The sequence below is a fragment of the Durio zibethinus genome, chromosome 28, assembly GCF_047325235.1.
Source record: "Durio zibethinus cultivar Kanyao isolate XHJ-2024 chromosome 28, ASM4732523v1, whole genome shotgun sequence".
NCBI classification, from domain to species: Eukaryota; Viridiplantae; Streptophyta; class Magnoliopsida; order Malvales; family Malvaceae; genus Durio; species Durio zibethinus.
In genome coordinates, this window is record NC_143189.1 from 9,379,103 (window position 1) to 9,392,574 (window position 13,472).

Consider the following 13,472-nt stretch of genomic DNA (forward strand, 5'->3'; position numbering starts at 1 on the left):
ACAAATGCTAGTGCTTGCTTTTACAACATTTATTAAAAAAATAATTTTAAAATATTTTATTTTATTATCAAATTACAATTTTTGAGGAGAAACAATTTGAATTGAGCCCAACTAAGTGAGCTAAAAGTATATACACTAATTATCATCAGGCTACATATCCAAGCATACGTGTTTAAAAGAAAAATCCAAATATATGTTAAAATATTTTACATATACATTTCATTAGCTATGGTGCAACAAACGTATTGAAAATAATCATGAAACTATCAACTCTTATATCTCATACAAAAATATAGTATAAATAGCATTTCAATAACGTATTCAAAGTACTGACCATAAGCAAAATCTTTTCTATATAACAAGTTTTTTTTTTTTTTTTTAACATTATATATTTGATAGAAAAGAAGGAAAAAAAAAAAGATAAGAATGATTTTCTTTTAAACGAATGATTGATAGTGAAAACAATTAGTGATATTTTATAACTCAAGTTTTGGATTAAAACTTTTTCTTTTTTTGTTCATCTTTCTTACCAAATGTATTGTTTTTTTTTTTTTTTTTTTTTTTTTGCAATTATATCTACTTTTTATGATTGAGAAGATTTATGAGACAACTAAAAATTAGTGAAAGTATAGATAATGGATTAATATTCCGTAAAAAGCAAGCGTTGTTTAGAAATACGAGAGCGAAATATATTAAAATAAAGTTGGAATTCCACCGGCAAATACATTGAATTGAATTCTTTTGGTGGAATAATTAATTATTACCGTGGATAAACTAAAGTCATCTTTATGGTTTTATATATTTTTTCCATGTAAGAATCAACGAGGGGGTGGACTTTTTTTTCTCTTCGTATCATGCCACCAACCTAAACTCTACCTCCACAGCCCACCAAAGGAAAAAAAATTAAACAAAATCTTATAAATTAATTTAGGACGAGATTAAATTACACAAAAAAAAAGTTATATATATTTATATTTTTATAATAATTGATTTTAATAAATTTAAAAGATGATAAAAACAAGCTAAAAAGATTTAATTTTAACCATTAAATCTATTAAATCAATAATTACAAAAATATATAAATAAATAATTTTTTCTATAAATTAATCTTTTCTCATTAAATTTAGATCCTATAATTTTAGATAATTAATATCACATGATACAAAATAATATAAAAATAAAAATAGTATAATTTAAAATTTTCAAAAATTATATATGAGTTGAAAAAATAAAAAATTTATTTTAATTGACATAATTTAAATTATAATATAATAATTTATATATATTATATATTTCAGATATAATAAATACAATATAAATATAAAAATTATCGAATCTAATTAAATATTAATATTATATATTCTTTGAACAGTAATAAAAATAATAACAATATTCCCGCTCAATGAATTTCCAAATATATCACGATAAATTCATGATTGACATGATAAAAATCAGTCTTTTTAACTTTCACGTGATATGATAAGTCCCTGTATCACATTTCTTGTTTTTCCAGCGCCCCCGATATGGCAGGTTCCGTAATATTCAGCAAAATCCTGGTCAAACTTCCTGGGTCTGCGAAAAGCCTGTCGTTTTTGGGGGTTTAAGAAGCTTTTTTACTCTTCACCTTGTAATCTTTATATCTGATCGTCAGATCAAAATACTACAAAAACACACCTCAAATGTCATTCAAAAATAAAAAGTAAAATATATTTTATGCAAATATTTTTTTTTAAGTAGAATACTTATCAGCTAGAGATTTTACACCGAACTTGAAAAAAGTGTAGCCGGCTAATTAGGACATCATTTCACTGTACTTATTAAGAATTTCAGAACTTATCATATAACTTCTCATCTAAAATGAGGTGTGAAGTGATAGTCCAACGTACTTATCATTTTTTTTTTATAAAAATCACTATTTTTGCAAGATTTTGGTTTGGGAATTATATAAAAAATATATAATTTTTTTAAAAAGTGAAGAAACAATCCTTAACAACCTTAGGTTTTTTTGGAGTGAGTTATTTTTTTTTAGTTTTAGAGAGAGGGACCTTCTCCTTTCTGCTGAAAATCGATCTCTTCTAAGTTGTAAGAACAAGGTAAGTTTCTAACAAATCTTTTGCTTTTTTTCTGTTGATTATAGAATGTTGTTACTTTAAAATCTATTTTTTTTCTATATTTTTACTGCATGTTTTTTTTCTTTATAATTTTTGTTTTATTTTTTTATTAAGGGAAAATTGTATTTTGTTTGATACAAATTGGCTTTTCTTTTTTGTCTCTTTGATTACAAAACTTTAGAAAATTTTTTTTTCCTAATCATGGCGGAAAAGAGTTATCTTTTAGAGGGTTGAAGATGGTTGAATGATCTAGTTTCAACTAAAAATTTAAATTTTATTTTGGATTTTATGGGAATTTAAAGGTAGTCTTTTGTATTTTTTTGGAATATTTTTGCAGATCTAGTGTCTATATTTTGTGATTTTTATTTCATCAGTTGGAAACTGAAGGCGGGGCAGCCCCGATGTCGTCTCTCAGTAGAGAGCTTGTGTTCTTGATCTTACAGTTTCTTGATGAGGAAAAGTTTAAAGAGACTGTTCACAAGTAAGCTTTTTTTTTTTTACAATAAAAAAATTAAAGGGCATTTTAGTTTAATTACCTTTTAGATGTTAATGATATTTAGTAATTAACTGATAATTTAAATGTAATGATTTCAGCTTAATAATGGTTTTTTTTATTATTATTTGAATTTAATAGGCTTGAACAGGAATCTGGGTTTTTCTTTAATATGAAATATTTTGAGGATGAGGTGCATAATGGAAATTGGGATGAGGTTGAGAAATACCTGTCTGGTTTCACCAAGGTAGATGATAATCGATATTCCATGAAAATCTTTTTTGAGATAAGAAAGCAGAAGTATCTTGAGGCATTGGATAAGTAAGCTTTTGCATTCTTCAATTTTGATTTGCTTTATTAACCACTGAAAGTTTGTGATGTTTCACTGAAAACTTCCTTGATAGAATTCAGTGACGTTTGGAATGTAAATTTTGTTTAGGCATGATCGGTCCAAGGCTGTGGAGATTTTAGTGAAGGATTTGAAAGTTTTTGCTACATTTAATGAGGAACTTTTTAAGGAAATCACTCAGCTTTTGACATTGGAGAATTTCAGGTATGCGGCTTGTGTTTAATTGTTCAAGTCTTGATGTAAAATAAATAACAGTAAATGATTTCTGATAACTGCATAACTTTCATAACAGAGAGAATGAACAGTTGTCAAAATATGGAGATACAAAGTCTGCTAGAGCAATCATGTTAGTTGAACTCAAGAAGCTTATTGAAGCAAATCCTTTATTCCGTGACAAATTGCAGTTCCCTAACCTTAAAAGTTCGAGGTTACGCACGCTCATTAATCAAAGGTAATTTTTCTTCTGTTATATCTTTATCATCAACGCATTAGCCGCTTTGAAGAGATTAGGGGGACTTCTTTTTTTTCGTATACATTTTATTTATGCAGTGAACTCACACATATGGTATGACATTGAAGGATAGTTTTTTATTACCTCAACTTTTGCATTTAAATCTTTTTTTTTTTTGGGGGGGGGGGGGGGGGGGAGGGGGGGTTATGCAATGAACTCACACATATGGCCTGGCATTTAAATTAGTTTTCTATTGCTTGAACTGTTATTGCTGCTCTTCTTGATTTCTTACTTGCGCTGATATTTTTAATTAACCCAAGTTATTCTAGTTGTGGCTTTAGGGGACAACTGATTTCTTGTGCAATTACAGCTTGAATTGGCAGCATCAACTTTGTAAAAACCCCAGGCCAAATCCAGATATAAAAACTCTCTTTGTGGACCATTCATGTGGACAGCCAAATGGTGCACGAGCACCATCACCTGCAAACAATCCACTTCTTGGATCCTTACCAAAAGCTGGAGGTTTTCCTCCCCTAGGTGTACATGGGGTGGGTATCCAGCTCAGATAGTATAATAAAAAAATCTCTTTCATTGCCAATATCCTTTTCCTAATGTTCTCAATTTATATCTTCAGCCTTTTCAACCTACGTCAGCACCAGTTCCAGCACCCCTTGCAGGTTGGATGTCAAATCCTTCAACTGTAACTCATCCAGCAGTTTCTGGTGGAGCTATTAGCCTTGGTGCTTCCTCAATACCAGGTAGTGGTTTCTTCCTCTTTATTTATTTTTATTTTTTATTTTTTTCTTCTGTCATCACTTCCTCTCTAGTTTTCTTTTTTAGCATAATGCTGATATCATTCCTTCTTCTAGTTCTTTTTTTTTTAACTTTAGGCATGTTTCCATGTTGACTTATAGCTGCATTGAAGCATCCGAGGACCCCTCCAACTAATCCGTCTGTAGACTACCCATCTGGGGACACTGATCATGTTTCGAAAAGGACAAGGCCTATGGGGATTTCTGATGAGGTATTCTGGTTTTACTTTAATTAATTCAATTGAAATGTATTCTAGGTTTGAGCTTGGGTACTAGTGGTGGTTGTTGTGTTTCTTTCTGCTTAGTTTATTTTACTGATCTTTGCTCACTTTGTGCAGGTAAATCTGCCTGTCAATGTGTTGCCAGTAACATTTCCTGGCCATGGTCACAGTCAGACTTTCAATGCACCCGATGATCTGCCGAAGGCTGTAGCAAGAACTCTGAATCAGGGTTCATCTCCTATGAGCATGGATTTCCATCCTGTTCAACAGACTATACTTCTAGGTCTGCTGTACTTGTGCTGTTTATTTATAGTTGCATTTGGTTTTCTGTTTTTGGCCGGCTGGTGTTTCTATCTTGGGTAATGGAATTCTTAGTATTCTGAATTGCAATGCACCAGTTGGCACCAATGTTGGGGACGTAGCATTGTGGGAAGTTGGCTCTCGGGAGCGTCTTGTTTCAAAGAACTTTAAAGTCTGGGATATTAGTGCTTGTTCAACACCTCTTCAGGTATGCCTTAAAGTGTTGTTTAATGTATTTGCACACTCAGTGTTTATTTAGACATACTAAACACGAATCATCTGCTTGAACTCAGGCTGCTTTAGTCAAAGATCCTGCTGTCTCTGTAAACCGTGTAATTTGGAGCCCTGATGGTTCTTTTTTTGGTAAGATTGAATCCATTAGAACTAGTCAATGGTTTATCTGCTAGAACCAATGTGTATATTTATAGGTAGTGAAGTAGGAACATTGATTGACATGTCATACCTGTTTGGAAAACAGGAGTTGCTTACTCAAGACACATTGTGCAAATATATTCTTATCATGGTGGTGAAGAGGTTCGGCAGCATCAGGAGGTATATATTAGAGCTAGTTATCTTGGATTTTTTATTGTCCTCTTGCTGAGTTTTTGCCTGGCTGAAATTCATATCGAAACTTCTGGTCTAGATTGATGCCCATGTTGGTGGAGTAAATGATCTTGCATTCTCTCATCCAAATAAGCAACTTTCTGTAATAACTTGTGGTGACGACAAGACAATTAAGGTTTGTTTATCATTTTACATAGTTCATTATTAGTCTAGGAGAAAATTTGCTTGTCCTTGTTAATTTCATGTTGTAATTTTAGGTGTGGGATGCTACCAGTGGTATAAGGCAGTATACCTTTGAAGGTCATGAGGCTCCTGTTTACTCTGTGTGCCCTCACCATAAAGAAAACATTCAGGTAAGGATATTACATTATTGCTTTGGATGTCTTACACTCTTCACATTTGTACTTTGGGTATGTTCCTAGGTCAATTCTTCTTCCTGATGTGCCTCCTTTTGATTCTTTCTGCCTCAGTTCATCTTTTCAACAGCCTTAGATGGAAAGATAAAGGCATGGTTGTATGATAATATGGGATCAAGGGTTGACTATGAAGCTCCTGGTCGTTGGTGCACAACCATGGCCTACAGTGCTGATGGTACAAGGTTTGTTTGCTTGCATCATAACTCATGTATATGTTCAATTAATTGTCAAGAATTATCAGGATAACGAAAGTTTTGTTTCATTTTTCTACTGGCCTTCTTTTGGTTTGGTGGCTGGATGTTTTAGGCTCTTTTCCTGTGGCACCAGTAAAGACGGGGAGTCATCTATTGTAGAATGGAATGAAAGTGAAGGGGCTGTTAAGAGGACCTATCAAGGATTCCGCAAACGTTCTTTAGGTGTTGTGCAATTTGACACAACTAAGAATAGGTATTTGGCTGCTGGTGATGATTTCTCTATCAAATTCTGGGATATGGACAATGTTCAACCTTTGGCCAGTTTTGATGCTGATGGAGGCCTTCCAGTAAGTTCATTATGTTCAATTAAGTCTATACCATTTTGAAGATAGTAGCTACTTATATTTGTCTTTCCTAATTCCTAGGCAAGCCCTCGCATCCGTTTTAACAAGGATGGTTCTCTCTTGGCTGTTTCCACCAATGATAATGGGATTAAGATTTTGGTGAATTCAGACGGTATGCGATTGTTGCGTACTTTGGAGAATCTTTCTTATGATGCCTCAAGAACACCTGAAGCCCCAAAGGTAGTATTATTACCTCATTTAATTTCATTAGTGGATTAAAATTTGCTATACTGGGTCCATATGTTAATTAAATCTTCTCTTATAATGTGTTGTTTTCATCAGCCTACAATAAATCCAATCTCAGCTGCAGCAGCAGCTGCTGCCACTGCTGCTACTAGTGCTGGACTTGCAGACAGAAGTGCCTCTGTGGTTGCTATTGCTGGAATGGTCTGTTTGACAGAATTTTCATTTTTTTCTCTTCTTTTTTCATCATCAATATCAAATTTTTTATACCACCTGCACTTCAACACCATTTTGTTGTTATGGTTATGTCATCATTGTTTCTCCTTTCAATAGTGGAGCTTGGATGCATGACTTTCTGATTCGTGTGTTATGTCTTTTTCAGAATGGGGATGCCCGGAGTTTGGGGGATGTGAAACCCAGAATAACAGAAGAATCCAGCGATAAATCAAAGATTTGGAAGCTCACTGAAATCAGTGAACCATCTCAGTGTCGATCCGTGAGGCTTCCTGAAAACTTGAGGGTGACCAAGGTATAGAAATTTTCACTAGCCTTTGCGCTTCTCAGATTTTATTTGTCATCCTGCCACGTAATTGTTTTGGATTTTCTGTATTTTTGGCTGTTTGAATGACACTTTGTTCTTTGGCCTATATGGTGGATTTCATCATTCTGCTTTATCTACTTTTCTCTTTCATGCATCCGGTTGTTGGTGGATTCTGATTGAATTATAAATAAGCTAAAGCAATACCTTTTAATTCAGAGGTGCAATATCAATTAGCTCTAAATTATCGATTTCAGTTATTTACCATCCTCAGGAAAATGCCTATAATATTTATAATTTGACAAATTTGTCCATTTTATCTACTACTTACCATTTTCAAACTATCTTGCATATATAAAAAAAAAAAAAAAGAACCTAAATCTTCTGACTTCTATCTTTTGTTGGATCTAAGAAATTGGCCATTTTAAGATATGATTGTTTTGCTAAGGAGTTTCATGCCCTGAATTGTTTCTCCACTAAAGGAAACTGTGTAGGATTGTGATATACACTTATGGTCGACTCTAAGGAAAAGAGTAGAGAATGAAATTAAATGCACTTTTGAGAGAGGAGCAAAACATGCAACCAAATGTATCATCTTTTGCACATGAAAAAAAGTGTAATTATGTTGAGCTTGACAAAATGAACTTGTAATTGTGGTCCCTACAATCTTAAGCCCTATATTAACAAGACGCAGATGAATGCACACTTGATTTATAAGTAATTGTTGTGCGAGTTGAACGATCTAATTTAGGTCACCTAAATGGTGCATGAAATATCTATTCCTAGGAGATAAGTAGACAGAGACTACAAACTGTCTGAAAATGATTATCCTGTAACTATAAAGATGGTGCTCTAAAAGTTGTATCTTAGAGCTTGGTTTGATGGTAACATCACAATGAGATTTATTGTGGAAGATTGTTAAATTTACTTCAAAATGAAGCACTTTGCTGGAGTAAATTTAAGGGAACTAACACATTTGGTTCAGAAACAAGAGGCAACATTCTGCTTCCTTTACATGCTTCTAATTCTGAAGAAAGGGAAGACAAATTATTGAATAAATGCCCTTGATATTTGCCTAAAATGTGCAGTGTTCACAACTCATACTGTTGTTCACCAGTTTCTATATTTATCCCTATCAAATTTCCCCTTTGTGGAGCTAGCGTTGTATTTTTGACAATGCTTTGGGGCATGAACATTTGCCTATTTGGCCCCGTTCACTTTGATAAAGAGGAATCCAATTCCTGAAATTAGACTCCATCTTGGTTCTTCTCCTTTATACGGCCCCTATCTTATCAGCTTTCTTTGTGATTATTACAGATATCAAGGTTAATCTTCACAAATTCAGGTAATGCTATTTTGGCATTAGCATCAAATGCTATTCACTTGCTATGGAAGTGGCAGCGAAGTGATCGTAATTTAAATGGCAAGGTACAAGGATATCAAAATGGTTACCCCTCATCATTTGTGAACTTTTTTTCTTAATAAAATAATACTTTGAAATGACTTTACTGTAAAATTATATTGTTGCTTCATTTTGTAGGCAACTGCCAATGTACTACCTCAGTTGTGGCAACCATCAAGTGGCATTCTTATGACAAATGATGTAGCTGATTCAAATCCCGAAGAGGCTGTACCCTGTTTTGCTTTATCCAAGAATGATTCTTATGTAATGTCAGCATCTGGAGGAAAGATTTCCTTGTTTAATATGATGACATTTAAGGTAACCTATGAATTCTGGAATACCTTTTCTTTTTCTATTTTTTCCATCCCATTTGGATTTGAAGCAAGAAAGATCTTCCTCTCTATTACCCTGTCCCCCTCTAATTGTCAATGATTTGATTAAGCATATAATATTTTTACGGACACATGCAGACAATGGCAACTTTCATGCCACCACCACCTGCAGCGACTTTTCTTGCATTTCACCCGCAAGATAATAATATTATTGCTATAGGCATGGATGATTCAACAATTCAGATATATAACGTCCGTGTGGATGAGGTATGATTCATCTTGTGGAAAATTATTTGTATCTTTTGTTTGATGAAGTAGAACTCATGATGTAGTTAACATTTTCATCATCCAGGTGAAGAGTAAACTTAAAGGCCACTCCAAAAGAATAACTGGCCTTGCCTTCTCTCATGTACTGAATGTACTGGTCTCATCAGGAGCAGATTCTCAGGTATTCCTTTTTCTATTTTATGTACATGCTGCAATGAATAAGCTTCCTCTGAGATTTAATCTGCTCCATAATAACGCAGTCATTGTCTAATGCTGCAATTGTTTGTAAAATTTCTGAGCTTTTATAAATAATCCCAGGATAACAAAACAAAAAATTTACTGCTACTTTTGAATTTTTTAGCTAATTAATCAAGCAATCTCAAAATTCTGAAGTATTATCATCAATGAAAAAAATTTGCTTTTGGTTCATTGATCACATTACCATTCTTTCTCCAGCTTTGTGTATGGAACACTGATGGATGGGAAAAGCAGAAGGCTAGATTCTTGCAGGCTCCTGCTGGGAGGACACCAACAGCACAGTCTGACACACGCGTTCAATTCCATCAAGACCAGATGCATTTTCTTGTTGTGCATGAGACTCAGCTTGCTGTATTTGAAACAACAAAGTTAGAATGTGTGAAGCAGGTAGCACTTTATTGATGTTTGATTTGTTGTGGAGCAACATTTTCTTCTGATGTTCTAATATTATTTTTCTCTGGTTTAGTGGTTCTCACGTGATTCTTCTGCTCCAATAACTCATGCAACATTCTCATGCGATAGCCAACTGGTATATGCCAGCTTTTTAGATGCAACTGTTTGTGTGTTTACTGCTGCAAACCTCCGACTACGTTGTCGTATAAATCCTTCTGCTTATTTTCCTGCTAGTGTCAGGTATTTTCCCTATCATCATGACTCTGGTATTTGGATTTCATCTGGCTAGATGGTGTCTAATAACTTGGGTTCAAGCACAGATTTTGAGTGCAACTGATAATGACACGCACGCATCGAAGTTTTAAATCACAAAAACTTATGCTGTTGAAAGAGGAGTATGCATATGCATTCTAATTTCAAGCTCCACTTTATTAGATTATCTTAATGTTATTTATTCTCTCTTTCTGTCTCTCTCTTCTGGTTTTTTTGATACAGTAAATGACAAATAATAAGTCAATTTATGGGCAGCTCTTATTTGCTTCTCAGTTTTACTAGTTTGCATTTGAATTTAGAATGGGCGCCACATTCCCCATCTGTGATAACCATTCCTATTCAAAAACTGTCTTTTCCTCTCTGTTGCAGTTCCAATGTTCACCCACTTGTAATTGCTGCACATCCATCTGAGCCAAATGAATTTGCATTGGGACTCTCAGATGGTGGGGTTCATGTCTTTGAGCCCCTTGAATCTGAAAACAAATGGGGTGTGCCTCCGCCAGTTGAAAACGGGTCAGCCAGCAGTATGGCGGCAACACCATCAGTTGGTGCTCCAGGATCGGAACAAGCCCAGAGATAATGAAACGGCTAACAGAGCACAAGTTCTTTTATATGCTTGGCTTGCATGCCCATCCCTAATTGAGGTATGCTTTCCCAGCGTCTAATTTGTTAAGAACATTATTGATGAAAGAGAGACATGCCAAAGTAGTTGATCCGGTATTTGGGTCGTTCACCATTTTGAATTAGAACTCAATTCAGGTCATTGAACATTGATGGTCAGGATAAACCCATTTTGTTTGCCTGAATGCTCAACCAAAAGGAATCCGTGCCCAATTGATAATGCGAGTTACAAATATCTTTGAAGTTACATTTTGGTTTCATTTTATCAAACAAATATGAGTTGGGAATTGAACCTAGTTAAGCCACGCACCTCCTAGAAGTCACTATGCTCCGTTCTCTATATAACATATCAGTCTATCCTACAATTTGATATGACAGTTATTTTCATGCTGCTTTCTCCTAATTCATCCAATCTTTTTCCTTTTAAAACTTGCAGGTTGACAGTCAAGATATGTGATCTGAGAACAATATGCAAAGATGTAGATTTGACATATTTTGTCAGATACAATCTAAGGTAAGTGGCATAGTGGTATTTGATAGTTTTAAGTGTTTTTTATGCCCTTTTTGGGGAGAAAATTTCTTAAAAGGAATGATTCTGTCCTATTGTAGTTGCTTATCTTATATGACCCCTTTTTTCGTACCTTTTTCATAAATCACAATGTTCTTTTTATGTGTTAGATTTTCATTTTTCAGATACCAGTGTTCTAAATTTGATGTCATCATTGACCTAATTACTTTCTCATCCTTTTATCGTCCAAGGATTCAATGAGCCTAAATGTCAGAGATTTAGTTTGTTTTTCACATGCGCTGTTGCTGACACATGGTATGATATAGGTAAAGATTCTAGTAACATCCATTAGGAGCCAAAAATCTATTCACAAGTTTCCTTACTATCATCATTTTTAGCGAAATATAACGTGTAGTTGACCTTTTTTTTTTTTTTTTTTAATTACATTTGCGGAAGTCTAACGAGAAGAGACTAGAATCTTGGGTTTTTTGGATTGATTGGAGGAAGAAAGAGGGATTCCAACTCAACAGTGTCATACCATTGGTTAAATACTTATGATGCTACTGCTGTTCCTGTTTTAACTTGAAAAGTTTTTTAAGTATAGGGACATAGGGCGATTGTGTTCGGACCGGGCCTATGGAGAACAATCCAAAACATATTTTGAACAAAAAATCCTATACTCTGAAAAAGTCTTATTTCAGATATTAATTCAATTGTTTGATATGGATTTTAAGATGGAATTTATTTGGAATGATACCATTAAGAATTTTTATTAATCAAAACTCCAAAGCAGTTTATATGTGTTGGTTGGGTGATTGATCGTGCACTTCTGAAAAAATATCAATTGGAAAAATCTATAACTCTGTCAGCACAGCAATTTCATTGTTCATTTTGAGTATATTGTTGATATTATTGTAATTATCAAGGGTGTCAAAGGATATTTTGCAACAAAATATTGGATAAGAGAAAAATTAGAGGATGAAAGGATCCATGACCACCGTTGGTGGTACCAAAGCCAAGCGCCCCCGTTTATGGAAGTGTCGATGATAGATATAGAAATTAAAATAAAGAAAAATTAATTTTTTTTTAAGTTTCAATAAAAGTTCTCTAACATTCTCAAACTCAATATCAAATAATCCAAAAAAAAAAAAACATAAATTAAACTTAAATATTATAAAAAAAAATCAAAAATTAAAAAGAATTTTTAAATCTCAACCCAAAATAAAAAACATATATCAATCCTAAATATAATAAAAAAATTAAGTTGAAAATTAAAAAAAATATACAAATAAAGATAAAATCAAATTTATATTACATAAGCCAAAAATTTTAAAAAAATACAAAGAAAATAAAAATCATATTAATATTACATAATCCATAAATCAACTTAATGAAAATACAAAAAAAAAAATTAAACAAAAAAAAATCTAAACGTACCAACCTAACATTTACTGTCACAACCATGCAAACTCATCTCTGGTCATTTATCATGGTCAGGCCTTGGTGTGCTTCAATCTTGTCATGACTAACTTGGAGTTGAGCAGCGATTAAGGTTTGGTTGGTGGAATTATAATCCTTGAGCTAGGTGCAGGCATATTAAGCATGGGAATACGTTGCTGATATTGTGTGTGGGCAGTGCAAACCGTGAGGCTCAAGATACATGAGTAAGTGCAAGGCAGTGGCAGGCATTTTAGAGCTAGTTAGCCAGTTTGGTACTATTGATCGAAGCCGTGTGCGGGTACTTTCGAGTGAGTTGATGGAGCAACGAGCAGATTCAGAGAATCATTGTGACCAAGAATAAGGTCATGAGACACTAAGTTAGTTGAAGAAAGACCCTGATATGGCTAGAGAGAAAAGTGTCCCCATTTCAGATAGTCTTACGGTTCTTGGTAGTAGGTCGAAAAAATCTTTTATGCTCTTTATAGGGGGATAACTAGTGTCAGCTCTCTACCACGCTCTTGGCTAGCAGGCAAGCATGGGCCTGGCTAGTTTGAAGTAAGCTACTCTTAGATACATATGGTGTTTAGATGGGCGAGCAACGTAAGGTCACGAATGTAGCATGGTGTCTCCTCAGGTAATGGTAAGTCCGAGGACGGTTAGGGTCGAAAGACCTCATATCGCACCTTTACATTGAGCTATAAGGTTAGGTGGTAACGTTCGTTTTGCCCCTCGATTTTGTAAGATGGCGTTTGTGTAGGAAGAACACTATCGAGATTGAGGGATGAGTGGGCTAGCAGGTAGGTATGTTGCTAGACCATTATGGTCAATCGACAGAGAGGTGCTATAACTGGGGTAGCACACCCGAGTCCTTGAGGCAGGACAATCATAATGTTGAGTATCCATCATGTGTAGGGACTGCCTAAAATAAGGCTAAGGGCTGAT

The 13,472-nt window shown here is 34.2% G+C and overlaps 1 protein-coding gene across 2 annotated transcripts; it reads left to right on the top strand.

The window, feature by feature from the left end:
• The first annotated feature begins 1,973 nt into the window (after window positions 1-1,973).
• LOC111280892 (topless-related protein 1-like) lies at window positions 1,974-11,274 on the top strand. Of its 2 annotated transcripts, none has more exons than XM_089756984.1 (27): window positions 1,974-2,093; window positions 2,449-2,592; window positions 2,746-2,925; window positions 3,044-3,157; window positions 3,246-3,404; window positions 3,775-3,952; window positions 4,039-4,162; window positions 4,319-4,428; window positions 4,555-4,720; window positions 4,836-4,945; window positions 5,031-5,100; window positions 5,216-5,289; window positions 5,381-5,476; window positions 5,559-5,654; window positions 5,772-5,899; window positions 6,024-6,258; window positions 6,337-6,495; window positions 6,598-6,702; window positions 6,881-7,027; window positions 8,354-8,464; window positions 8,577-8,756; window positions 8,909-9,037; window positions 9,123-9,218; window positions 9,494-9,682; window positions 9,762-9,928; window positions 10,331-10,605; window positions 11,019-11,274. In XM_089756984.1, the coding sequence occupies exons 2-26, from the start codon at window positions 2,513-2,515 to the stop codon at window positions 10,539-10,541; spliced, it is 3,414 nt and encodes a 1,137-aa protein (XP_089613110.1). In that variant the 5' UTR covers window positions 1,974-2,093; window positions 2,449-2,512; the 3' UTR covers window positions 10,542-10,605; window positions 11,019-11,274. The 2 variants fall into 2 exon arrangements, with proteins under 2 accessions (XP_089613110.1, XP_089613111.1); XM_089756985.1 differs by having other exon boundaries at window positions 2,486-2,592.
• Window positions 11,275-13,472: the final 2,198 nt, after the last annotated feature.